The sequence below is a fragment of the Chenopodium quinoa genome, unplaced genomic scaffold, assembly GCF_001683475.1.
Source record: "Chenopodium quinoa cultivar QQ74 unplaced genomic scaffold, ASM168347v1, whole genome shotgun sequence".
In the NCBI taxonomy this organism is placed as follows: domain Eukaryota; kingdom Viridiplantae; phylum Streptophyta; class Magnoliopsida; order Caryophyllales; family Amaranthaceae; genus Chenopodium; species Chenopodium quinoa.
The window spans coordinates 3,572,689-3,598,093 of NW_018742879.1; the positions used below are offsets into that span (position 1 = coordinate 3,572,689).

The 25,405-nt window shown below is 32.9% G+C and overlaps 2 protein-coding genes and 2 pseudogenes across 2 annotated transcripts; 1 reads left to right on the top strand and 3 right to left on the bottom strand.

Annotated features, from left to right (window-relative positions):
• Positions 1 to 4,685: 4,685 nt before the first annotated feature.
• LOC110726540 (hydroxyproline O-galactosyltransferase GALT6-like) lies at positions 4,686 to 9,651 on the bottom strand. Its single transcript, XM_021906023.1, has 7 exons — positions 8,273 to 9,651; positions 7,538 to 7,770; positions 7,169 to 7,459; positions 6,939 to 7,067; positions 6,684 to 6,857; positions 5,558 to 5,665; positions 4,686 to 5,441 (listed from the first exon to the last, which is right to left on the bottom strand). The coding sequence occupies exons 1-7, from the start codon at positions 9,135 to 9,137 to the stop codon at positions 5,232 to 5,234; spliced, it is 2,010 nt and encodes a 669-aa protein (XP_021761715.1). The 5' UTR covers positions 9,138 to 9,651; the 3' UTR covers positions 4,686 to 5,231.
• An 8,384-nt stretch (positions 9,652 to 18,035) lies between these two features.
• On the top strand, positions 18,036 to 20,337 carry LOC110726543 (annotated as a pseudogene).
• A 325-nt stretch (positions 20,338 to 20,662) lies between these two features.
• Positions 20,663 to 23,997, bottom strand: LOC110726581 (annotated as a pseudogene).
• LOC110726582 (serine carboxypeptidase-like 20) lies at positions 23,417 to 24,904 on the bottom strand. The gene is made up of 5 exons (XM_021906062.1): positions 24,753 to 24,904; positions 24,245 to 24,390; positions 23,781 to 23,863; positions 23,529 to 23,651; positions 23,417 to 23,440 (listed from the first exon to the last, which is right to left on the bottom strand). Exons 1-5 carry the CDS (start codon positions 24,902 to 24,904, stop codon positions 23,417 to 23,419), a joined length of 528 nt encoding a protein of 175 aa, XP_021761754.1.
• Positions 24,905 to 25,405: the final 501 nt, after the last annotated feature.

The following is a 25,405-nucleotide window of genomic DNA, read 5'->3' on the forward strand; positions in this document are numbered from 1 at the left end:
AAATAATAAAACTTATCAAGTCTACTACGAAGTACATAGTAAAAAATTCATCATTTTGGTTTTGGTACATGTGAACGCTCCTAATTAGTATTTTCAAATTATTATATGAAATATTAGTCATTTGTAAATTACTATAACATTCTCCAATTCATCATGCATCAATGTTAGACATTAATAATATACATGTGTCTAACACCAGAACAAGTTCTTCAACATAAATCCATAAGTTTTTATCAGCTGCAAATTTTTTTTAACACATAAATTAAACAAATTCGGATCACATAAATAGTGAGTAGAACTTAGGAAAAACTAAGTACGTAATAAAATAAAAATAAATTACCTTAATTGAAATCCACAATTTGTTAGCAATTCGTATGCACTATTTTGCGTTGATAAAAACACTAGATTTCCACCATCTTTCCACAAGATACAAAATCTTCTCCTTGTTACAAATTTCTGCTTCTCCTTTATTTTCTTCATCTTTCACAATTGCCATAACTTTATCTCTTCCTTTCAATCTCGAATGGTTTCAAGTTGAGACTACTAAAAGAAAGACTCAAATTTGTTAGTCTTCCTCCAAAATCCACTCTTTTCATGAACATTCATCCCATAGAACGTCTCCACTTTAGCAGAATTCACTCTAATAAACTTGTCATGCATTGCTATTATCTAGCTAATCGGGACTAAGTGTTGGTTTGCTCCACCGTACCATTCAACTTTTGACTCGAACTCTACCTGAAATTAAACAACCCATTTTTAACCTAGATGTAGAGAAATTAATTGATAATAAACTTGAATTTGAACCGAAACTAAACAAACATAAATAAACCAAATGACATATCAAATATCAATAGGATATGACATGAACCACACACTTAGTTTGTCATCTCTAATATTCACATGTTAAGTGTGTGTGTGTGTGCAACTTTTAGCTCATCATAGAATCTTCAAAGTTCATAAGATGACCTTAAGAAGTACTTCTTATATATATTGGAACAAAATGTAAGGCTCTCATTGCTAGACAAGGGTGGGAGGTTATTATTGTCGAACATTGCTATCGGGAAGCTAATCTAAAGGCTGATTGGTTAGCAAACTTTGCAGAGAACTCTGGTTAGAAGATAGTGATTTTTGAGGCGGTTCCGAAGGATTTTCAGGCCGTTTTATTAGAGGACTTGAGTCGAGGGCGAGGTCTAAGCTTGTGCCAATCCCTTTAGGTACTTGATTTGGGGTTGGCTGTTTTGGGTTGCTTTGTTTTCGTTTGTTCTTTTGTTTTTATTTCTGTTTCTCTCTTTGTTTAGGGGCATTTGCCCCTCATGTTCACCCAAAAAAAAACAAAAATAAAAATAAAAATAAATGTTTAGTACTGTAGTTGAGAGATGATGGGCTTGGAATTGGGCTTGGAATTGGGTTAAATCTTTAACTTGGGGAAATATATTCAGTCTGAAAGTCTTGATGGAGTGATCTATATGGGCCTTCATTTTTCTTTTTATTTTAAGATGGGCCCTTTTTGGGTCTCATCCTACGCCCATCCTCATACACTCAATTTTCAAGGTTACATGAATGGGCTACAATACTACAAGAGAAGTAAGCTCATTCCTATCTAATTTTTATGATCCTCAAACAACAAAGACGTGTATAGACATAGGTTTTGAATTAATAATAAAGGATCTGACTTAATCCAACACTTTCATAACATAAATAATACAGAGTACAAAGTATAATGCAAAAGTGGGCGTGAACTAGCTTAATTGTTTTAGTCTTGAATGTGGTAGTTGGAACCCGTTTATATTGTTATAAGCTTATAGCTTCTAGCCTTCTACGAAGTATATCATTACTCTTTGTGACTCAGGCTCATAGAGTGTTGTAATTTAGGGAAAACCAATAGCTAGCATCTACATTGATGCCAAGAACCTTGATGGTAAACTCATCATAATTTCTGCTATTCAAAAGATTACTACAGAGTAGTACGTTACATATCTAAAACACCTACATTGCGGATTTTATGTATGATTTACTTACTTCAATACGGCAGATTAAAATTAAAACTATTATTGTGTTTTTATTGTTACTATAATCTCTTCAACCAAAACACGTTTCCCATCTTTTTGATGTTGACAAATTTTAAATTATATAATATCTCTTACTTCAAACATTAGGAAGGGGGTAATGAGCCAACGAAAGTCGAACCTTGCTCGCAGTTAAACGGAGATAGATGGTCTCACCAACCGACCCACCCCGACTATTTGGTGGAACTCCAACACATAGCCAGTTAGCCACTACCCACCTATGTTAAGAAAAAAAAAATGATCATATTCATTAACATTAATTTAATTACATCAAAACAAAAACAAACCTACAATCAACAAAAACACCCAAAATGTGTACCAAAACGACCCAAAAACCACACAGAAAAGGTAGAGACGAAAATAAGGCCGCATCAAACCCATAATTCACGAATCAAAAACAATGAGAAGATTACAAAAAGTGTGAAGCTAATTTCAACTGTTACGTAAAAGACGCTAATATGATGACAAGAAATGAAAGCGTGAATGGTGTCAACTCTTACAACTTATATATAAATTTCCAAGATTTCTTTGTTTGTTTAGACTAGTCATTCCCCATCAATGGTATTGCTATAGTCTTGCAACTTATACAACATTATTTACTCGCTTTGTCTTAAAATAGTAATAATATTGCTTTGAGTTGTTACGAGGATGTTTGTTTGGGGATAAGGAGGGGTGATAAGGATAACTTTATACAGGTCTATAGGGTAAGAGTAAGAAAAGTCTAATGTTCGCTTGGGATGATGGAGATTAAAGAGGGATAAGGATGAAATAAAGAAGAAAATACTCGTACACCAATCAAAATATAAAACACAAACTTTCATATGTGGCTGGCCACACGGTATGACTAGCCACATTTTTTTTTGAAAGAATGGTCGGGGTTACTTGGTCAGGAGTTACTTGGGCAGTCAGGGGTTACTAACTCGATCAGTTAAGGGTTACTTGGTCAAGGGTTATTCGGGTCGGTCAGGGGTTACTCAGTCAGGAGTTACTCGGTCGGTCAAGGATTACATGGTTAGAGGTTACTCGATCAGGGATTACTCGGTCGATCAAGGGTTACTTGTGTGTTAGCTGGCCACACGGTGTGGTTAGCCACACGGTGTGGTTAGCCACACACAGAAACGTTCGATATAAAATCTTACATTGTATTTAACTTTATATTATCCACCGATTTCCTATTATCATTCTATACCTATATTACTTTTGGCATTTTAGGAAGAAAAAATGTCCAAATAACTACTATTTAACAATTAGTCAAATAACAACTTTATACTTGCTTATTTTACCCTTTTTTTCTATTATTTTACCATGTTTGGTGATTATCATTTACAGTTTGTTTGGGTAATGTTAAGGGAAGGAAAAGGGGAGGGAGGTGAAGGGGAGGGAAGGGGAAGGAAAAAGGATGAGTTTTCCTTCCAAATTTCTCCATTGTTGGAGGGATTATTTTCTTAAAATTTAGTCCCTCCATTTCTCTCCCCTCCAATTCTCTTCATCCCTAATTTTTTATCCAAATGAAAGAAACTCCCTCCCTTTATTTCTCTTTCCTTCCTTTTCCCCCATTTCCTTCAATCCAAACACACTCTTAGCCAAATAATCGGTTACCCTAATTGGCAGTAAATGTATCAACTAACAAATCGGGCATTTACAAAAGCTTTGATTGCATACTTCAAATTGATAGCCACTAGGAGCAGTAAGAACCATTATACCATACCATTCGGGAACAAACCGCTTTAAAGTTCCAAAGATGTTAATACGTCTCTATGTTCCCAAAGTAGAGCACATACGTAGTATTATTATGCATTATCAAGGGAGCATACTCATGTGCAACTTACGATCTTTTTATGGACAAGAAGTCGGAAGTTTAAGTTACACACCACCTTTGTCGTTCGATCTTTTATTACTTTTAACGGCAATGACAATAAAATTGTTAATATGAAGAAGAATATATACTCCCTCCACCCTCTTTTGTTGCCTAGTTGATGAAAGTGGAATCAAGTATTCTCTAAATCTCTTCATCTCAAAATAATTAACACGTTTGACTGTTTTTTTTTTTTTAACCCCACTATTCATACTACATTGTCAATCATGAAATATGTTGTTGAATAGGTATTACATAGATTTTTTGTTACAAATATTTAATTTATACTCCCCCGTCCCAAAAATTTCGTGCTTATTTCTCAAAAACACGGTAATTAAGGAGAATGGTGAAAGTAAATGAATATTCTATTGGAAAGATAAAAAATAGAGAATATTATTTGAGAATAATAAAAAGTAGAGAATATTGTATGAAAAAAAAGAAAAAGTAAGTAATGATTTTTTAGATATATGTGCATTTTGTATGGAAAACATAAAAATTAAATAATGTACTATTTTTAAAAACAACATTTTAACATATCCAAAAAGAAATACGTACACAAAATTATGGGATGAAAGGAGTATATATTTAGAAATCAAAATTGTATATTATATGGAGGGAATACATTAAATACGGAGCATGATAATCTATAATCATTTATAATATATGAGACAAACCCAAAAGGACCCAAAAAAAAAAAAAAAAAAAAGAAAGAAAAAGAAAAAGAAAAAAGGGCAACTCAAAGAGAACGGATACACGGCTAAGAATGATTAAAAGAATAATATTGGTGGTTACCAATTTTGCCATATAAGCAACTAACTTCCTCACATGGCCTTTCCCACTTAGCCAAATTGAGTGGAAAATTAAAAGATAATGTGAAAGAGTAGCTTCTAATTTAATAACCATAGAATGGTTCCATATCCAATCATAATTTATAGATATACACCTGATCAGTATCTGGAAAGTTGAGGATTCATTTCCATGTACTGTTTTTTTCTCTACATTAGATTACAAAACCTTCCAACTGGATAAGGCTGTTCACCAGGGGTGCATATTTCTCATCATCATCACGGCTCGACTCGACCAAGGTACAAAAACTAGAATAATGGTAAGAGAAAGGAAAGGAGGAAAGTGGGTGAAAATAATGAATGAATCTGGAACTAGACACCTATATGGTCCTAGAGAACAACCTAAAAAAGGACCTTTTGCAGAATTTACAAAAAAGGGGAACTGATATTTGGCTTCAAAAATTTGCTAGCTATTCGACGATCAGCGAACAGGGCAGCGCTGGCTTCCCTGTAATTCACTAACTATCATCTCATGTTACAGCAAACTGGGCGGCCTAGCTGTTGCAACTTGTTCCATAGACAGATCATCTGTTTCGGAGATTGGTAATGAGCAGTGTAATAATCTTCTATACATCCAAACTGACAGAACTTGAGGCTGTGAACGTATTCCACTGGTTTTGTGCTGTTGAAATTTTCCACCCACATTCCAACACTCACATCTTCCATCTTAAACAACTGCAAGAGATGAATAATAACAATTTAGATTTAAAACAAAGATACGGTTTTTAATCGAGATATAAAAAAATTTCTTTTTTTTTCCCTCTTCTTTCTTATTTAGAAGAGTATCATACCCTTAATTTATGTTTCTCAAACTCGGAAACAATGAAGTTTGCGACATCTGATGACAAAATGTAACCTGGTCCGTTGGCATAAGGTGGATAATCTTCCTCAGGCCACTCCTGAAGACAAAATCGGACAAAAAAGTGAGATACTTTTCATCAATTCTGCTAATTACCATGATAAACAAATTGACAATTCATAAGAAGCAGTCATATTAGAACACCAAGACATGACCATCATCCCATTCATCCTCTATCAATAAAGTGCCAGACTTAAAGCCTCTCTTTCCTTGTTCAATTTCATCAATCTTATTGGCAAGATGACATGTAACAGGGACCGCTCTTTAGTCTTCACAACCCCCCCACCCACCCACACACTATAGAAGGTGGGCATGCACCATATATTGACATGATGACACTCTAAGACTTTGCAGCCACTGCTCAGGTTCCATTATATGCTCTATTTTCTTTCTGGGTCCCCATGGTGATTCATGAAAACAATTAATCAACGTTCAATCAAATTTGTGAACAATAATGAGCAAAAGATGAGCGTCTCCAAAAGCATGCAGATATTAAAGCACAAAGTTAAAACCTGAAGCTGTATTGCGGAGAATACGAACTTTTCGACTACATCATGAAAGATGATTAGAAACACAAAGATAACATACGTCAAAACACAGCACATGACACTCCATACGATATAGCTAATGACATTTATTACTAGTGCAAACATTAATGTACAATTCAGTTAAAAGTCTCTAACATAGATACATTGAATCATCGCACATACTTCAATTGAATATGTCTAAAATGCCGAATAATGACTAAACTAGCAAACAAACAACAGGAATGGATATGCACTAACAGCAAAAGTTTTGAAGAAAGCATCTCAGCTTCTGATAGCAAACATATTGGTCAAGCAACCCAGCAATATCTATTGAAATTCATATAATTTTGCTGAGGAAATGGCCAAAATAGAGGTTCTATAGCAAGATACTCCGTATTTAATGACGAAAAAAATAACACAAACTAATAGTAGCATAACAAAAAGCAAGATTCACACAAACTTATAGAAGACACTAGTAAGCACAAGACCTAATAAACATTTAGTTGGGGGCAGCATGGTCCCAAGTCATACCTCATATGTGACAGACCATTTACCGCTGCGCAAAGGCTTGTGATAGTAGTTGATGTTACCCACATACAAGCTGCTACCCTCGGGGATCTTGTTTGCTTCCTTAATAACCGCATCAACCCGAACAAAGGTATCATCATCACACTTCATAATGTGCTTTGCAGCGACAGTGCGTACCTGTTAACAAAAGGAGGTTGTCATTAAAGTTGCATTGCACCTTGGAAGGAGAGAAGTTAAATCAAATGTAGGAACACTCACCCCATATTCACAAATTGCTACAGTTTTCACAACAACAAGGTCATAGCTATCCATGTAAGGTACAATAACAATGTCACCAAAAAACTCCGCCTCTTTCTTCAACTCCACGTTCACTTCCTTCCTTCCATGCTGAAATATAAAAAATCAGTGTCATGTTAGCACATAGGCTAAACCACTCATTTACACAACTTTTACACAATGAGCGATTTAAACATATCATCTCCACCTACCAATGCTACAAAAAATCGGGCCACCACTTTGGAATTTTTAATTAACCTATGTTGCATCCAAGATTTTCTCACAGCCATCCTTTCGGCGAAATGGTTGCCTGCAGAAAGAATGCCAATGAAAAGCTCCACAGGGCCGCTAGGGAGAGGTGGAGCTTGCCATCTATCAGAGAACTCAAGGTGTCTCTGTGGAGCATAACTAGGATGTGATGATGGCAAAGAAGCAGCAAATACAGAATGAACATCAATGTCTCCTTTCAATGTCAGCCCAGTTGCATCTTCCAGTGAAAAGCCCTGGAAACATTGTAGAATCAATATCAGAAGAAGCACAACAGCAGTACATCCTTAAAAAGATTCAAGGAATTTACTCACCGTTCGGTAAGGAAAGGATGTGACATGCCTCCCATCCACATTGACATGATAACCTTCCAAACCAGCACTAACAGTCATAACAAACAGCTTATCCTCAGCAAAAGGAAATGGCCAATCTACTGTCACCTTCTTTGGCCTGCTCAACAGCCGACTAAACCACCATGTTGCCCTGGATTCTTCAGTATTACTATCATCATCACGGATCCATTTCTCACACTTAATCAGCCCATCAACTACAAAGACCAAGAAGCACATAACTAGGTCAGTACTAGAATCAAAATATCAGTAATCAAAGCTTGATGACACCACAGATAATAGACTGAACTTTTGACACCGCCCAAGCCTTCACACCCATGTCCCTCGAGCCTCAACCAATACATTATTTAATTTGTTGTTACAACATGCAACAATGTGAGCTAAAATCAGCAGGGAGCTAATCCTAGATTATCATTCATTAAGTCATATCATCATGCAATTCTTCATTTACCACAGCCACCATACATCTAGGACAAACATCACAAAAATCCACCTTTTTTAAGTCAACACCAGTCTAATTGACCAAAAATCACAGTTAACTCCATCATTCTACTCCAAACCAAAAATATAATTCAAATTTCTATCCAACAACTACAAAAGGCAATCCCTTATGCCAGCTTCAACCAATCCAAGCAAGTATAATCCAACATACAATTAATCAAAATCATATTAACAAAGATTAGATCTTTAAAAACTCACCAGTCTCCTCATCAGGCCTAGATTTCCACCCTTCACAACGAACAGAAGTTCCCCATTGCTGTCTATAACATGTATTCTGCTCAATTACAGGTTTTCCACTCCAATCCCCTTTCAACCTAGGATTATAATGCAAAACCCTTGGTGGGTCTTCGCCATCAACAGTTTTCAACCCAATTAATTCCAACATAAATTGTGAAACCATCAAACTTTGATCACCATCTTTCAACATTGATATCTTTGGATCATGTTCAGCATGAGCTATCCTTGGTTTACCCACCAGAGTAATGTGAGACCCCAATGTCAACCCACAGGGCAATACCATTACCTTTCCTTTCTTTGTAAATTCATCTCCAGATAGCGAAACCGAGTTCGGGCACGATGTCTCGGTCCGATTCTCCGCCGCCTTTTCGACATCGATTCTTATCTTCCCTGACTTGAGATCCTCCCAAAGCTTCTCCCCCAACTGAAATGCAGTTATTGCAGATTTATGCAACCCAGAAAATCCATCCTTTTCAGTGCTATCTAAAGCTCTCCAATCAAAAATCAACCCAGAAAGTGTTTTATACTCCCTCATTTGACGCTGAGGTTTCGGAGAAACTGATGAAGCCCTTAACGGCTCTTTCAACGGTCGGATCGGAGCTTCTTTCTCCTGCAATTCTTCCTCACTATCAAGCTGCTGAGGTCTCACAAACGCATCGTTTTGGAATGAAACGCCAGAAGTATCCTGTGAAACGCTTTTAAAAACAAAGGGTACCTCAAATGTCATGAAGATCATGTACAGTAAACCCAGTAATGCCAGAATTTGAACCGATCGAGTTCGTGTTACTCCCAAGTATGTCTCTAGTTTTCCTCCTCCCCTCTTCATAACTACACTAATTTCCCCCAAAATTGAACTTTTCAACTACAAATTAAGAACAAAAAAAACCCTAACTCTAAAAAATCAAAATTACAAATAAAAAAACCCCAGAAAAATTGGGGATTTTCTGGAGAAATTAAGATATGGGTTTTGGAATTGGGGATGAAATCTGAAACCCCTTTAATCCTCGAGGTGAGAATTAAGTGGGAGTTATTGAGAATTAAGGGAGAAGTAACTGCTTTTTCTAGATAGAGAAAGCTCTAGAGAGAAAGAGAGTTGAGTTAGGTCATCAACAAGAACACAGAAAAGGAAAGAAACGCGTTTCCAAAGGGGGTTTAGAGAGAGAGAACGACGAAAAAATGCAAGAGAATTTAGAGAGAGAAAGAGGAACAAATGGAGAAGAGAAAGAGAGTGAAGGAGATGAACCGACCGACTTCCTCAACAGCTATTTTTCTCTCTCTTCTTCTTCTCTGCACTTTCTCTCTCTAACTTTCAGGAGAGAATCTGATATTGGTGGGTGTACTTTCAACTTAAATAAATTTTACTTAAATTTGAATATTTCAAACCAAAATAAGAAATTTGAAAATTAATTAAATGATTAAATTTTTACTTGTGTTATGTAAAAAGACAAAAGAATGGGGAGATTATTTAATTTAATTATTGCCGTTACGTAGGTTAGTATAATTAATTAAGGGTGGTAAATGTAATTAAGTGAGAAAATGATAGAATTAAAGATTGTGGGAGTAAATTAATGAGAGTGGATGGTAGTCATGTTCATAATACAGTGGAGTATATAGATGAAGTAATGGGTTAGTGGAATTGTAAGCTTTATTTTTGCATTTGGAAAAGTAACAATTGCATGTAATAGGCAGCTTTAGTTACAAGTGTTTTTATGTTGCTTTTTTAAGGCTCCTTTGAGTAACATTATTTATTTATTGATCAACTTTATTGGGTTATGGGGGAATTTCCCAATTTATTCGATTGAGGGATCTTGATTTGGTATTTAATCTGATAAGTTTTCATGAATTTTGATAAGAAATACTTTCTTAGTTTTTTTTATTTGCATTACTTGAAAATGCACAAAGTTTTAGGAGAGCAATATAATATTGTGATTGGGTGAATAAATTATTATAGTAAAAATAAGATGGAGATCATGAAAGAGAGTATGTGAGAGAAGTTATATATTTTTATTATGTAAGTGGGGATCATGGAAAAGAGATAAATGATAAAATAATTTGAGTGGAGTTTAAAGTAAGAAAGAGAAATAATAAAATATAATACAAAATTACCAAATATAGAAGTGATGCATAAAAAAAACATCCATAAATGGAAAGTGATGCAAATAAAAAAACGAAGGGAGTATCCCGTTTAATTTGCAATTAAATACGAATAAGGTTATGTTCTTTTGAGCTATTGTGGTCTGCTTTGCTTCACTGAGTATAAATGAGTTGTTCTGCTCTGCTGACACTTATTCTATTGAAATCTGGTCTGCTCTGCTCTGCTCAAAAGCTCCAAAGAACAGGGTCTAATTCTTTATATTTTATAATGTACGGAGTAACAAACAAGTAAGATCAATGGGATTTAAAGTGATTAGAACAGTGTTGTACTTAGGCTTTATAATTCTGCATTATGTAAATGGGTAATCAATTGAAACTCTACAATAAAAGAGGGTATTCCATATTATTTTGTTTGATATGCGGATTCATGTAACTTAAAGCTCTATGCCGTTTGTGTCAATAAATCAATGTAATTTAAAGTTCTGTAAAGTTTCAAAGAGAAGTTACTCTTTCTGTTCTTTTTTGTTTTTATTTATATGTTACTGTATATCGTAAGGATAACTAAATATTTGTAGGGAGCTCAATATTCAAGGAATCCAATTTTCATAAATCTAAGTACATACAAATTGAAAGTTAATACTCGTACTATTTCCTTTAACCCATGGGAGAATCATCCAATGGGCCCAAAATGCCTCTTCAAAAGTTATTTAAAGTAAATTACAATAATATCTTACTGTAATTTTCATGGAATAATAATCCATAGACGCTATTGTTTTTTCTTTGCATTAGCTTGTAATTATCGATAGTTGTTACACCACCACCAGTCCACCATAATGCCTTCACAACTTCCTCTTGAATCTTGATCACTGACGTGAGCGACGTCCTTCTCCACATTATTATAAACAATTACCAAAACATTCTTTTGATTTTCTAAATGCAAGAAAAACAAGATCGAGAATAGTCAAATTTGCAATGCAAAAATCTTATATCTCCTTAATTCGTCACACAATAATTAGCTACGAGTACTAAAATTGTTGATATTTAATATACTCTCTCCTTTTTTTTTTTGTATCACTTTGATTTATGCACTAAAGTTTTTACTATTATGAAATGGATAAATGTTAATGTATTATACAATACTCTGTATATCATTGAGTTAGTTACAATGTCTATTTTCATTATTATTTTTTAAATTTATTTTTACAATTTAACTAATAGGCAATTAAAGATATTAATGATCTAAATTATGCCTCGACAATACTATCAAAACACAGAAGGAGTAATATGTATTGTAAAATTTTATTAACCTTGTTACATTTGCACACATTGAAAGACAATACTATAAAATGACATTCATTAATACTTTTATTTACTAAATTTTTTACCACCAATATATAACCTAATTTGACTTTAATTTATGCGGGCTGCGGAGTAAAAATCAATGAAAGATGGTTTTATTTTGTTTTGTTACTTATTCGAATCATTATTTAAAATGGCGAGTCTATTTGCGTTAGATATTTTAATTGATCACCGATTAACTAGGTGTATCAATTTTTATTTTTTTTTCTAAATGATTCACAAGGGAAATATATATTAAGTTGACTTTCAGTCTTAACCACTAAACAAATATTATCGAATCAATTAATCGCTATAAATCCATACATGTGAGTAATTTTGTATGAAAGATTAGAATAGGGTCATAATCATTCATTCCATGAAAGTAAAGCTAATTAGCACATGAAATAACGTAATCTTGACTTGTAAGGGGATAGCATAACATTAAACAACTTCTATATATATGATTATAGACATGATTAACGAAGACTCCCATGATATTAATCAGGTCAAATTTGGCAAGCCAACACAAAATTAATGCAAAATTTGAAAATTTCATAACACGTAAAGATAATTAATAAACGAAGGGGTCATATGTCCGTAATACCATGACCAAATTGACCATGGCATATAGTAAAGGCCAATACAAATTTGAAGTTGACAACTTACAAACTTAATAGTGGGTCCAAAATTGACCGTTGGAGATGTGAATATTAAGAGCTAATTAACGGCAAATTATTATTATGTCACATCAAAAGATTAGCATTAGAAGATTCATTTTTGGTTGGTGAATATTAAAGTGAAAATTACCTCATTTTTGTTTAGTTGTAACTAACTATGACTTAAATGCTCTTCGGTTATGTAACTGTTTTCTCCAGCTACTATATGTTTGGTTCTTATGTCATTGATGACATTGGATAATGTATACGAAGTACTCGTATAAGATTACATTATTTCTTGGTGACTCCTACAAAGTAACGAGTACTCCATACTAAAAATGAAATTAAAGAACGAACAATGTTTATTTTGGATTTCTTGTTTTTATAGTTAAAATTAATTAATGAAGTCAAAGTTTTATAAAATTTGTATTGTGATTCATGCCAAGCTTGTGTACTAGGATTGGTGTCATTGGTCCATGACTCAACCCAATAATTACATGTACGTTATGTTGAATGTGTTGTGCAGTGCTTATATATGTCCAAGCTAAAATCCACTTATTTTGTTGTGATTTGCTGTGCTATTCATTTTATTGAAAATACTACTACCAGCATGTCATGATTTATGAATTTGAAGTAGAAAATCAAAAAGAATTTGATGATTCAGAAAGAGATTCAGAGAAAATCAAACTGGAACAATTCATTTTAGGAAGAACAATGAAGAAATCCTGCAAGATTGGTTTTAGATCAAAGAATTTGTGAAGATTTCAATAAAAAAAAAAAAATAGATTTTCAGCTCTGATACCATGTTATCAAACAGAGAAAATTAGAGGGAGAAAATCTAAATAGAAATTTGTGTTTTCATTAATTTTGAATGAAATAGATTACATCAGGAAATAGAGTATTTATATCATGTATTACAATAATACAATGTAAGAATATTCTAGAAGAAGCTGTAACAAACTCAATAAATCTGTTATAACTAATTGCTGATGTGGCATTCTTGCCATAACAAACTCATGACACGCTGACAGTAGTATCTTCAATACATTCATACCGTGTCTTTTTAATAGATACAACCCAACTTAAATACGACACTCCGTAATAATGTGTTGTGCTTTAGGCGAGCCGACCTAATGCTATATTTACCTAAAATACATTGCAATTTTATCATGATTTCATATCAAAAGTTTGTTTAAGATATCATCTCTCATATACAACTTTTTTCTTATGAAAGCGAATATCAAGATCGATTATTCCTTGAATTTTCGGTGTAAATAAAATAGCCAAAATGGGCAAATAAAACTACATAAACAAGGTTTGATCTTAGATTAATAGATCCTAGATACCACCCAAGAATTAACCAGCTAAATTAGATGACAATTACATATATGTTGATTAGTTTACAATGCCATTGGTCATTTTAATGATTAGTTCTTCAATGTTATTATTTGATTTAATAATTTTCATACTTTGGTTTATTTCGCTTTATGTTTGCAATAAACACTTTCTTATTCTTATAGGCAAAAGTTAACCAACACTCTGAAGATATTGATTAAGAGAGATAAAAATAAAAATATTAAATAAAAATAAACGTTAATTATATCAATGTGTTTTTGACATACATTCTAATAATAATAAAAGTATGCTTTAAAAAATATTTTAAATTGTTATCTAATACCATGAAATTGCTCGTGAAGAAGATTCTAAAATGAGAACAGTTGATGTACTTATGCAAGTCTCAAATTCAAATTTGTATTCCAGAACTATGTACACTAGTTCAATTATCAATCATTTCTACAAGCTATTCAATAGGCCATACCTGTTTGCTAATATCCAAACCCAATAGTAATAAAAATAATAGGTATGGTCCCATCAATCCAACTCATCTTTTAGCCACACAGCCCACATCCTAATCTTTTCACAATACAGGCAATTTAGACTTGATTAACAATCTCAAATAATATATTAATATTTCCTTAAATTGCAATTAAAGTAAACCAAATAAAATGTACATGTAAAGTAGTCTTTTCTGATTATTATTATATGCAAAAAACATTAAAAAATCCCTTAAATTTGACAACCAAAAATAAATATTATACTAATGGAATACATCATCATTATTAGATGATTTCAAGAGAATGTAATCTTAGAATAAATGTCATATTTTCTTCCAAAAATTCGAAAATTTGTCATCTTAGTTGTTACCCACATGTCTGGGACTTGTATTCAACTTACCTAAAATTATTAATAAAAACAAAAATGAAAAATACAACAAACATATAATCTGAATACATACACTAAAAATGATTACTTGGGCATCAATAATTAGCGCAGAATAATATGCTTAAAATTTGGATTAATAACTTAGCATATATATAATATTAACATGTAATTGTTGGTTGGCATTCGGCTGAATGCCTGAATATAATTATTTGACTCGTCTAAAAATCGGTCCAAGTGGGTTGCAACATTCATTCTAATTGTAGAATACAATGAATATCATAATTTAACCCTATGTATGTTTCTTTTTAAATATTTTTTTTATTGTAACGAATCCTTTTATGGATTGTGCATGGAATATACATGTAATTCACATCATCACAAATTCATAATTCACAATTTGTAGATTTCTTTTTTAATGTGTAAGTACGAATTTGCTATGATGATTTGGGATATGACTTTAAACAAGGTAAGTCATATATGAGTTTTCGAGCTATTCTTATCCAATTCAATTTTAGAAGTGGTAAAGAGTTGTAATCTGTAGAGTATGATTTGATTTGATTCAGTTTAGTAAGGATTGTATTTCGTATTTGCAGTGGCAGAACCGAGGGGGGGGGGGGGGGGGGGGGGGGGGGGGGGGGAGGCTGTCGTGAGCCATGGCCTCCCCCTTGGTTTTGATTGTATATTAAATGTTGCAAATACTTATGTTGAATGCATCATAGTTGAGTTGGTAGTAGAGTAAAGGGATCTATTTGGAGGTCCCAAGTTTGAGACTTGCTCCTTGCATTTTTATAAGATTTTTTTTACGAGTATTTCATATTCTCCTTCCGTTTCGTAATAATCGCAACATTTTTTTTTACATTCGTTTCATAATAATTGCAGCACATCCTTATTTGGTAAAAACCCACTACTATTTTATTATTTCTCTTCTACCAATTACACTATTTTTTTTTATAATTTTTCTCTCATACTAACAATTAAACATATCTCCAATAAGGCAATAACTATATTTTATATTATAATATTCATCTTTTGGTCCCTACTTTATAATTTTTTTAAAACTTTGTGCAACACCTAATGTTGCGATTATTACGAAACGAAGGGAGTAATAAGTTTGAGACTTGCTCCTTGCATTTTTATAAGATTTTTTTTACGAGTATTTCATATTCTCCTTCCGTTTCGTAATAATCGCAACATTTTTTTTTACATTCGTTTCATAATAATTGCAACACATCCTTATTTGGTAAAAACCCACTACTATTTTATTATTTCTCTTCTACCAATTACACTATTTTTTTTTTATAATTTTTCTCTCATACTAACAATTAAACATATCTCCAATAAGGCAATAACTATATTTTATATTATAATATTCATCTTTTGGTCCCTACTTTATAATTTTTTTTAAAACTTTGTGCAACACCTAATGTTGCGATTATTACGAAACGAAGGGAGTAATAAGTTATAGCACAACCCTAGGCATTAAATTCCCTTTTCCATACATTTTCATTGGTTTTTTTAATAAAACTTGGTCTCACTATTTTTTCACATTTGAATACTATATCTGTCCATGAGATATTAAGACATTTATTAAGTTTGACCCCCTTGATAAAAAAATCCTTGCTTCGCCCCTGCGTATTTGTATACTCCCCCGATTTGAAAGTTCAACTCACTTGCTTTTGCTTAGTTTCAATGCACATTTGTAAACATTAATACATTCGATTGTGTATAAGTAGAAATTATGAAATTTAACATTGAAACGAATCTAAAAGGATGTTACATTGTAATTAATTTCTTTTATATAAATTATTAAATATTGTAAAAGTTATTTTGTTTTGACACATACATGAATATTAAGTAGCAGTTGTTCGAAGAGTCAGATAATGCTGTTTAAAGATATATTATACTCCATCTTATTAATGGAATCATATGATAGGATAAGCCATGAGGAAAAAAAGAGAATTTTCGTTACTATGCCACAAAGAATACTCGTATTAAAAATAAATCAATAAAAACACATCTACCGTCAAAAAAAAAAAAAAAAAAAAACATCTAACCAAAAGAATAAAATAAAATAAAGAATACTAATAAAGCAGAGAGAGTATTGATCTATTTCAAATATAGCTCAATGTAGGTAAGAAAGAATACATTTAAATTTACTCAAAAAAAAAAAAAGGAAACAAAAAAAGAATACATTTAATTTTAGAAATAGTTTAGATTCAAGTTGAATAAAGTATAGGAGGAGCCAATATAGTGATGCATCTTAATTCTTAAATAACATTATTTTTGGCCTTTAAGGCTCTAGGATTGGATTCCTAACGGCAAAGGCTATATAGGCAGGCAAAGACGCAAAACATAAGTTAAAATATTCAACAATTCACTCACTTTTGTAAGTTTAATGTGGGCATTATATTGGCCAAATAATGTGGTATACGTATACCATGATTTAGCTTTTAAGGGACTTAATTAATTTTGCAAATTTATTTAATTTAATTATACATCACGCCATATTTTCCCATGCATATATATGGGTTCAGACTGCTGCCCATGTATACAGTATACATGTTGTTAGTAGTTGTAATGACCAACTAATTATCATGGAGATTTTCATGGATTATTATAAATCATTGTAACAAACAAGCAAGTTCATATCATACTCATACGCGTCAAATGATATAAATCACAAAAAAAAAAAAAAGGGTCAAGGCTATAGTTTGACATGAAATTTTGATTTTTAAGAGTAAGATTTACTAAGTAATTTTAAAATTTCAATGTATATTGTCTGACCAGTAGTGTAAATTTTATTAGTTGTTTATATCATCAGATTTAATATAAATTGTTTGGAGTATTTTAACATAATAACTGACATTATTTAAGCATATACGATTGATAGCTTTAAAAAACTTTAAAAATACTCTCGGATTAATTGAGATGAACACGTGATAAAATAAAGTTTTTCACGAAGATCTTAGTACAATTTCGGATAAAATTAAATAATTGCATCTCCTAATACAAAATACTTGCTTGTAAGTATTACTCCCTTAGTTTCACAAATAATTGTTCAAGTTATGATAGATTCACAGTTTTATGCAAGAAGTGAGAAAGTGTTCAAGTCGGATGGGAGGATCAATTAATTCTTCATACCGAAGTCGTTTATATAATTGAATTAAAGTAAGTTTCTAAAAATTTCAGTATAATGTTCGATAAGTTTATATATGATCGTTTAGAATCCAAAACAAAGTCATTCTCTTTCACAATAACCAACAAGTCTAAACAAATACATATTTTAAATTAGTATAGTTCTACAACTCTAACCAAATTAGTCACCCAAATTGAACCTGTATTTCCTTAGAGCCATGCAATTCAAATTTTAGAAAGAGAAAATGAAAGAAATTATAAACATTTATTTCATCCATTTTACTTGATCATCTTCATTACAATGCATATATCATGAAAGTTTAGTTTAGACGAGATGCATCGTAAAAGTCTCATGCTTTTCTCATTTTATGTTCCTCTTACACTCATTCCTATTCCTAACCAATTTTTTCTCTTAAGAAAAAAATAAATACATCATTTGTAGCATAAACTTTATACCTTCATTATTTTCTTACATTTTATCTATAATGATCTTTTAATTTGCAAATATAAGCTAACATAATAATTTATATGCTAAGAAGATATACTTAAGATGGTAAGACCTCCTCCATGTTGTGATAAACTAAATGCGAGGAAGGGAGCTTGGGGTGAAGATAAAGATGGTACTACATTCGCGTATGTATCAAAGCAGGGGATGACGAATTGGAGTTCTGTTCCAAGAAAAACAGGTAGTTATAATCACATTGTTGTAATGTTGTGTAACATGCATGATTAAGTTATAATTTTAATTATTAGTGTATGAAAAGTTTGATTTATATTAGTTTTGGTTGATGATTGAATGCAAAATTTTCTTTTTTTAGGTACAAAAAGATGTGGGAAGAATTGTAGATTAAGGTGGAATAGTAATAATAATAATAATTATAATAATTATAAGAGGTATGATCTACATGATGAGGGTTTCACTCAACAGGAAGAGGAGCTTATCATCAAGCTTCATGCTGCTGTTGGTAGCAGGTTACTTCGTCTCCACCTTAAAAAGAATAATGCATTTTAAACCTGTTTTAGTATAATCTTGTTACTAAGTAATTCAGATTTTCTGCTTTTGGTAAGTGATCAATTCCCTAAATTCTTTGATATGCTTTGATGCAGTACTAGTTCTCGATCTCCAATTTCTTAATAGTCTAAAAAAATTTATATAGTTACATTGTTGGGTTACACACGAGAAATGATTGACCCATCTCTAGGAGTGGACTCACCCTTTATTCTCCCGAAAAGCCACCTTTTTTTAAGGATGCTCAGGAAATGCCCTTAGATATCTCACAAACTACCTACATGTCCTTGGAGAGTGAATTTTGTTTCGGGGATATGTGTATCAGCCCTTGGTTATGTACGTTTGAAATTTAAAATTATCTAATGTGCATTCACCCTTCTCCCTTTTGTAAGATTTTAAGTCTCATATAATGTTTGTTGCATTTAGGTGGGGTTTAATAGCGCATCAGCTACCAGGAAGATCAGAAAATGACATAAAGAACCATTGGAATACCAAGTTAAGGAAGAAGCTAACTGAGATGGGGATTGATCCCATAACTCATAAACCATTCTCCCAAATCCTAGCGGATTATGGGAACATTGGCGGTGTTTCTAGGTCTTCTGACACCCCAAAGTATATCGGAACTTTCAGAAGGATTTGAAGAAAGCTAGCAATAACACATCCAGCCTTCCGAAACCAGATTCTTTTACTACACCTTCATACACTTTCCTCTCGAATTCACAAGTATCTCATAATAATGTCTTACCTATGCAAAACAACTATGCTATGAATAGCAGCAACAGTCACTCCCTAGACCTTCTGTCTCAACTGCAAGCTATAAGCCTTGTCACTGAAGGACCAAATTCCGATACTAATGTACCACCCAATAACAACAGCTATGATTTCTTAAGCTTACCTTCACCTAAATCATCATCGAATTCATCAACATCAGCTTGTTCTTAAGGCTATAATAATGCAGGGGAAATGGCCAAGTCCCCTGAGTGTTTTAGTTGGCATGATTTTCTCCTAGAGGAGGCGTTCAAACCAGCTCAAAGTCGGGTACAAGAGCAAGATGAGAATAATTTGGCAGAATATTTGTTGATTAATGACAATAGAGGGGTTGATTGTAAGGAAATCCAAGCTGGTTCTTCACCATTAATAGCTTCTTCGGATGCTTCATCATTTTTGGAGGTGATGTTGGATCAAGAAAACGACATGTTCTTGAGCTTTCCAGGGCTTATGGAAGAGCCATCATACTAGTTCATGATTATAATATCTATTCCTTAAATAAGAATCCAGGAAATAATGATTGCTAATCTTTTCCTTCATGATTCATTGATGTCTTAGTTCGAGAGTATTATACAGGCCTCAAATCTGATTAGCAAGGTCATCAACTCTGACCATTTACTTGTTTAACATTGCATAAGTGTAACTTTAATTTTGTTCACTTCGTTTATTATATGCCAATGCTAGTTCTGTTCTGTATGATCAACTTCGCTCACTTTATTGAGTTATTACTCAAACATGGCTAGAAGTTTCGAGTATGAGTATATTTCCAAGTGTCAAATATGCTGAGTCTCTATATAATTGAAAAAAAAGGGGACCTTTTTCCTAGAATCGGACGTTGATGTACCACCTCCATGCGAACACAATATGAAACATATCATTCTAAAAGGCTTCTGCTGGTCTCTTTATGTTTCAGATACATTTAATTGACTTATTTGCTAATTGTGGTTTAAATTCTTATCTCAAACCCATTTCAAGCACACATTGCATGCCTTTCTGTTCAAATTCCCTCAATATATTTTTATTCAATCTCTATACATAACACGGATCAAGATTAGTATGAGGGGAATTTCAAAAAAGTCGAAAAATTGATATTAGCTAGCTTACTGCTGTATGTTGGAGTAACTTATGTCGAGTAGAACTCAATAATCTGTATTTTGTTTCAGCTGTTATCTGTATACCAATTTTTTTCAATCAAACAATGTTTCATTGTATTGAACAACTTACCTTGGCTTCTCTATAGGTGAGCAAATTACATACAAAGTATATTTTCACCTTAATTATTTGTTAGGGTGATTATAGATAGCAAAGCTTAAAGAATACTTTACCAGTGTCTTGGACTTTCTTGTTTCTTCTAAGTCCAAATCTCTCAAATTTTCTTTCCTGCCAACCATTGGCTATAAAATTCCAATGCTTCTCTAGGCTTATCTTCTGGCACCATATGCCCGGCGTCCTGTTTTGAAAGAGCATACAGAATGATGATCAATAATCAGTAGCCAATTATGAGGACATAATTATCATGTTTGAAGAACTTTCTGTTATATGTATATTAGGATAAAAGATATGATTCATATGAGTACTATTAATAACTAACTACTATGGATTATACAACAGAAAAGCAAGTAAGATTCGTATGGGCTGCTGACCTTAATAGTAAGAAAGGTGAGGTTCTTGTCATAACCTTGTGTAAACCTGAAGGTTGCAATCAATAGGATGATTATCAAGTGCACCATAATTCTCTGATATTTTAGCTTTACCATTCTTAAGATTTTAGTAGAATGAATGTACCCAGCAACTTGTCCATTTGTAAACCATGGTCTCCACTCGTCGATGATTTTGTAACCAAGTGATCTTGTCCATGCTTCATTTCCAGTATATGGCACCACCATGTCATGGTCTCCGCTACAAGATTCAGTTTAAAGCATCTATTAGTCTACGAAGAATTTATGGAAATGCACAATGCTAAACTCTAGACTCAGATTTATGTGACCACTAAATGCTGACATACCTGTATATGAGCACCCGCAGGCCCATAGAAATAAGCCTCTTATGGTATTCAATCATGCTCCCAACATCACGATGATATGTGAGGCGGTCTGTACAAGAATCCCATCTGCCAGTTTCACTTTCCTGATGCAAAATTGCCAGGGTATCAAGCTTGTCAATAGATTTGGTTGTTTTCTATATGGCTTTACCAAGAACTGATCATAGGTGATTATCCTACCTCTGCAGCATGATTGCTTTCCTGACTGCCTTATTGTTAAGCCACAGGATGGGAGCCATATCACTCTGATAAAAAGTTATGAAGTGGAAGTGAGTCCTTAACATTAACAGAGTAGAGAACTCTACTATGACAGTGAATTGGGGACTGCAATATCAGTAATGTATCGAAATTCGAAACTTAAGGGCCAGTTCGGTATATATCAATAATATCATTGTCAATTTCCAGTTTATGGATACTCATTAGTTAGTCATGTTGATCTTGAGAACCGACTACATATTAATTTGAAGCGACTTTTTCTGTTTTTGGAACTTCTTTCCTGTTTATAGCTAAAATTTCAAACTGGAAAAGATTACAAGTAAAGCATTGATCTAAATTCTAAAATTTAAAGGATCATTAGTATTCTTTGTGCATTCATCAATGCATGACTGACAGACGACAAGTAATGACAATTTGCACCGGAACACAGGAATTAGTATAAAATTTACAGTAACTTTTACTTACATGACATAAAGTACTAACATTGCTGATAACTTGTGACCAAAGTGAACTAATTTTATGATCTGAAAATGTTCTCTGGACAGGAAGACGCCTCTCATTGTGTCCAAATTTGCCAAAGCTTCTTGACGATTTCATATTAGCATAATCAAGATCTTTGTCATTATTGCAGCTATAGCATTGATACCCTTCATCATAATAAAAATCATAGCATTGTTCCAAGATGTTATAATGATTCACATTCTCAGTGACCTATTGTTAATCAGAAGGCAAAGAAAGTCAACAATCTTTCTGTAAGAGAACATAAATTTTCATTCAAAAAAAGATGAAATCAATTACATCATCAAACTTGTCGAGTTTGCTTTGACATGTTTTGCTTGATGGTGTTAAATAGCTGCCATGACATACATCGACAATTTCCTGCAGGAATGCAGATAATTGAGATTAAAACCCGGGCTTAAGCAGTTTGATTACTGCTTTGTAAACAACCTTCAAGATTACCTGATATAGATCATCTGAGATCAAGCCCATTCCATGAGCAAAAGGAACAGCAGCGTTCCCATCAAAGTATTTATCAGCAACTCCATTTCCTATCATATAGCCCTGTATGTAGAGGAAAAATTGTTACCTGCTGTAATTTGTTAATCCATCTGTTTCGAAAATGTTACCCCGTAGTTACATATACTACTATAGAATGTCCGGAAGATAGTATTCTGTATCACAATTTCTATAATATCAGAAGGTGCTTACCTTTATGTTAATGATTGGCCTTGAGCCTAAGTCAAGTCCTACAAAAAATCAACCATGAGATTGAAAATAAACAATACATCACCCTCTCCTTTCTATGGTTACTATGTGTTCTATGAAATCTATTAGATACCTTTCATTATTTCAAGTGCAAGAGTTGGTATAAAAATACCGGCATATGATTCTCCAGCAATGAAAAATGGGTTGTTAAGGCGCTCTGGAAACATCTCAAACCACTACATTTGCAGCATATCAAATTTCATACAAATAACATGGAATTAGGGTATGCTTCTGTGAAGCTTAAACGTCTACTACAATATTAGTTCATAAAGTTACACTATATTAATTATTGCATACCTAACAGTTAGGCAACTAATAAGGGGCGAAATGTCCATATAGCATCCTAACCGAAGGTTTAACTAAAGTTTGCACATTGAAGGTATCTACTATATAGGACATTTTGCCTCATGTAAGTTAACAAGTTATATAATTAGACTTTTTTTTATTATATTTTGACAAGCAAATATATACCTTTAGCAGAAAAATGTGTGTATTTTTGGCAGTCTTTAAGTCCCCAGTTATGTAATCACTTGTGTTCCTTGAGAAAGAAAAGCCAGTACCTACAGGAGAATCTAAGTAGATAATGTTGGACACCTGCTAAACAGACTAGTTAATTAGCATAAACAATATAAATTATGAGATTATAATAGTAATTTAATAATGAACTCTTCAATAATTGTTCAAAGTTAGTCTGAAGTATGTAAAAAAGTTGTAGGATTATACCTTAGACCAGCTATATGGATTAGGATGCAGCTTTGGCAAATCTTCAGAACTAATTGGGCCGGACGCTTCGAAATTGAATGGGCCTATGTATATTTTCAAATGCAATTACTTAACAATTCCAACAGAAAATCAAATATCAAATTTCTCTCATCAAACTTTTTCTTTTCGCAATACATGTACCTTTTTTACTTTCATGTTTGACAACACACAAATTTGATCATTAAACAATGAAAGTAGGTGACAAGCAACAAACAATTAAATATCTCATCATAACTTCTTTCTATTGTGAATGCGAAATTATTATAGCAGATTGTTGTTCTTTAGAAGTACGGGGTGTGAGTTGACACCTCATAAATCATAAAACATTGTACATCCGTTGGTGCCAAAAGTTAAGATCTTTAACCTCGGGCCAACAATAAAGTACTATTGTACTATATTGAAAAAGCAGGGGTAAAAAGAGTTACCATGCTCATAAACTAAGCCCCCTAAGCTTGAACATCCAGGTCCACCATTAAGCCACAAAACAACAGGATCTTTTGCAGGATTTCTTTCAGATTCCACAAAATAGTAGAACATGTGTATCGCGTTATGTTCATCAATTGGCACATACCTTGAACACTAACATGCAATAACAATAATAATTCAAATATCAAAAACAAAACATCTCATCCATTTTCACTCAACAATAATGAAATTATAAAAAGTTAAAAATCATGTTCGGTTAGAGTTGATCATAGGACGTATTTGGCTAGGCCATACATCCTATGAAGCATGCCCGTATCTTTGGGAACCTAGATCACCCCTAAAATATTCGATTTAGGTCGAGTCAGACCCCAAAATCGGCTTTTTTCTTTAACTAATCAAGCCGGAAAATGGCTGACAGGCCAGGTTGATTCGATCAGCTCTACATTTGATCTATTCATTGTACATACTAAACAAAATCAGAAAGACAAAAATGAATGTAACGCTTACCCAGAGTAGTGCTTAGAAGGAAAGCTGCCACTAAATCCTGGCAAATATGTAACAAGTGAACTTTGAGGTGCAGCTATAACAATCAAAGCAAACCGAAGTATGACATGAATAATTAGTGTTGCTATTGTAACAACATGACAATTGCTAGACATTCTGAATTAATTTTCTTGATAAAACGATGCAATTACTACTATAAGGTCTATAACATCGACCCTATTATTGTTTCTCTAATTTCATGAACTAATAATATTCATACAAAACAGTAGGCTAAATGATTGGAATATGGGTTTAACTTGTATGAAATAAGCACTGCATATTCAACTACAATCTGTATCTACCCAGAAAATCATCAAGTATACATAGAGAAAATAATGGACAATGACATTATCTGATAAGATCATCAATTTCCAAAAATCTGAAAATTTATTGATATAATCTTACATGATAACTCAATAATTATGATTATAGACAAATTATTTCTTTTATTAGTAAAATCATTTTCCTATATTAGAAATAAATATATTAAACCATGTCAATCCCATCAATGAGCTGTTTTTGTTCCCCATCTCTCCCTCTATTGTTTACACTGAATTGCACGCCACCTAATTAACAGGATCAACTGCATGATCAACTAGTTGTTTTACATGGTAAAG

Bases quoted from the DNA above. Each gene is read 5' to 3' on its own strand.
- LOC110726582 (XM_021906062.1), bottom strand. From the start codon at position 24,904: ATGTCTAGCAATTGTCATGTTGTTACAATAGCAACACTAATTATTCAT. The intron at 23,864-24,244 runs GTAACTCTTTTT...AAATATACATAG, and splicing joins GGGCTTAGTTTATGAGCATG to GCCCATTCAATTTCGAAGCG. The intron at 23,652-23,780 runs GTATAATCCTAC...TCTGTTTAGCAG, and splicing joins ATCCATATAGCTGGTCTAAG to GTGTCCAACATTATCTACTT.
- LOC110726540 (XM_021906023.1), bottom strand. From the start codon at position 9,137: ATGAAGAGGGGAGGAGGAAAACTAGAGACATACTTGGGAGTAACACGA. The intron at 6,858-6,938 runs GTGAGTGTTCCT...TTTTGTTAACAG, and splicing joins TAGCAATTTGTGAATATGGG to GTACGCACTGTCGCTGCAAA. The intron at 5,442-5,557 runs GTATGATACTCT...CATCTCTTGCAG, and splicing joins TTGAGAAACATAAATTAAGG to TTGTTTAAGATGGAAGATGT.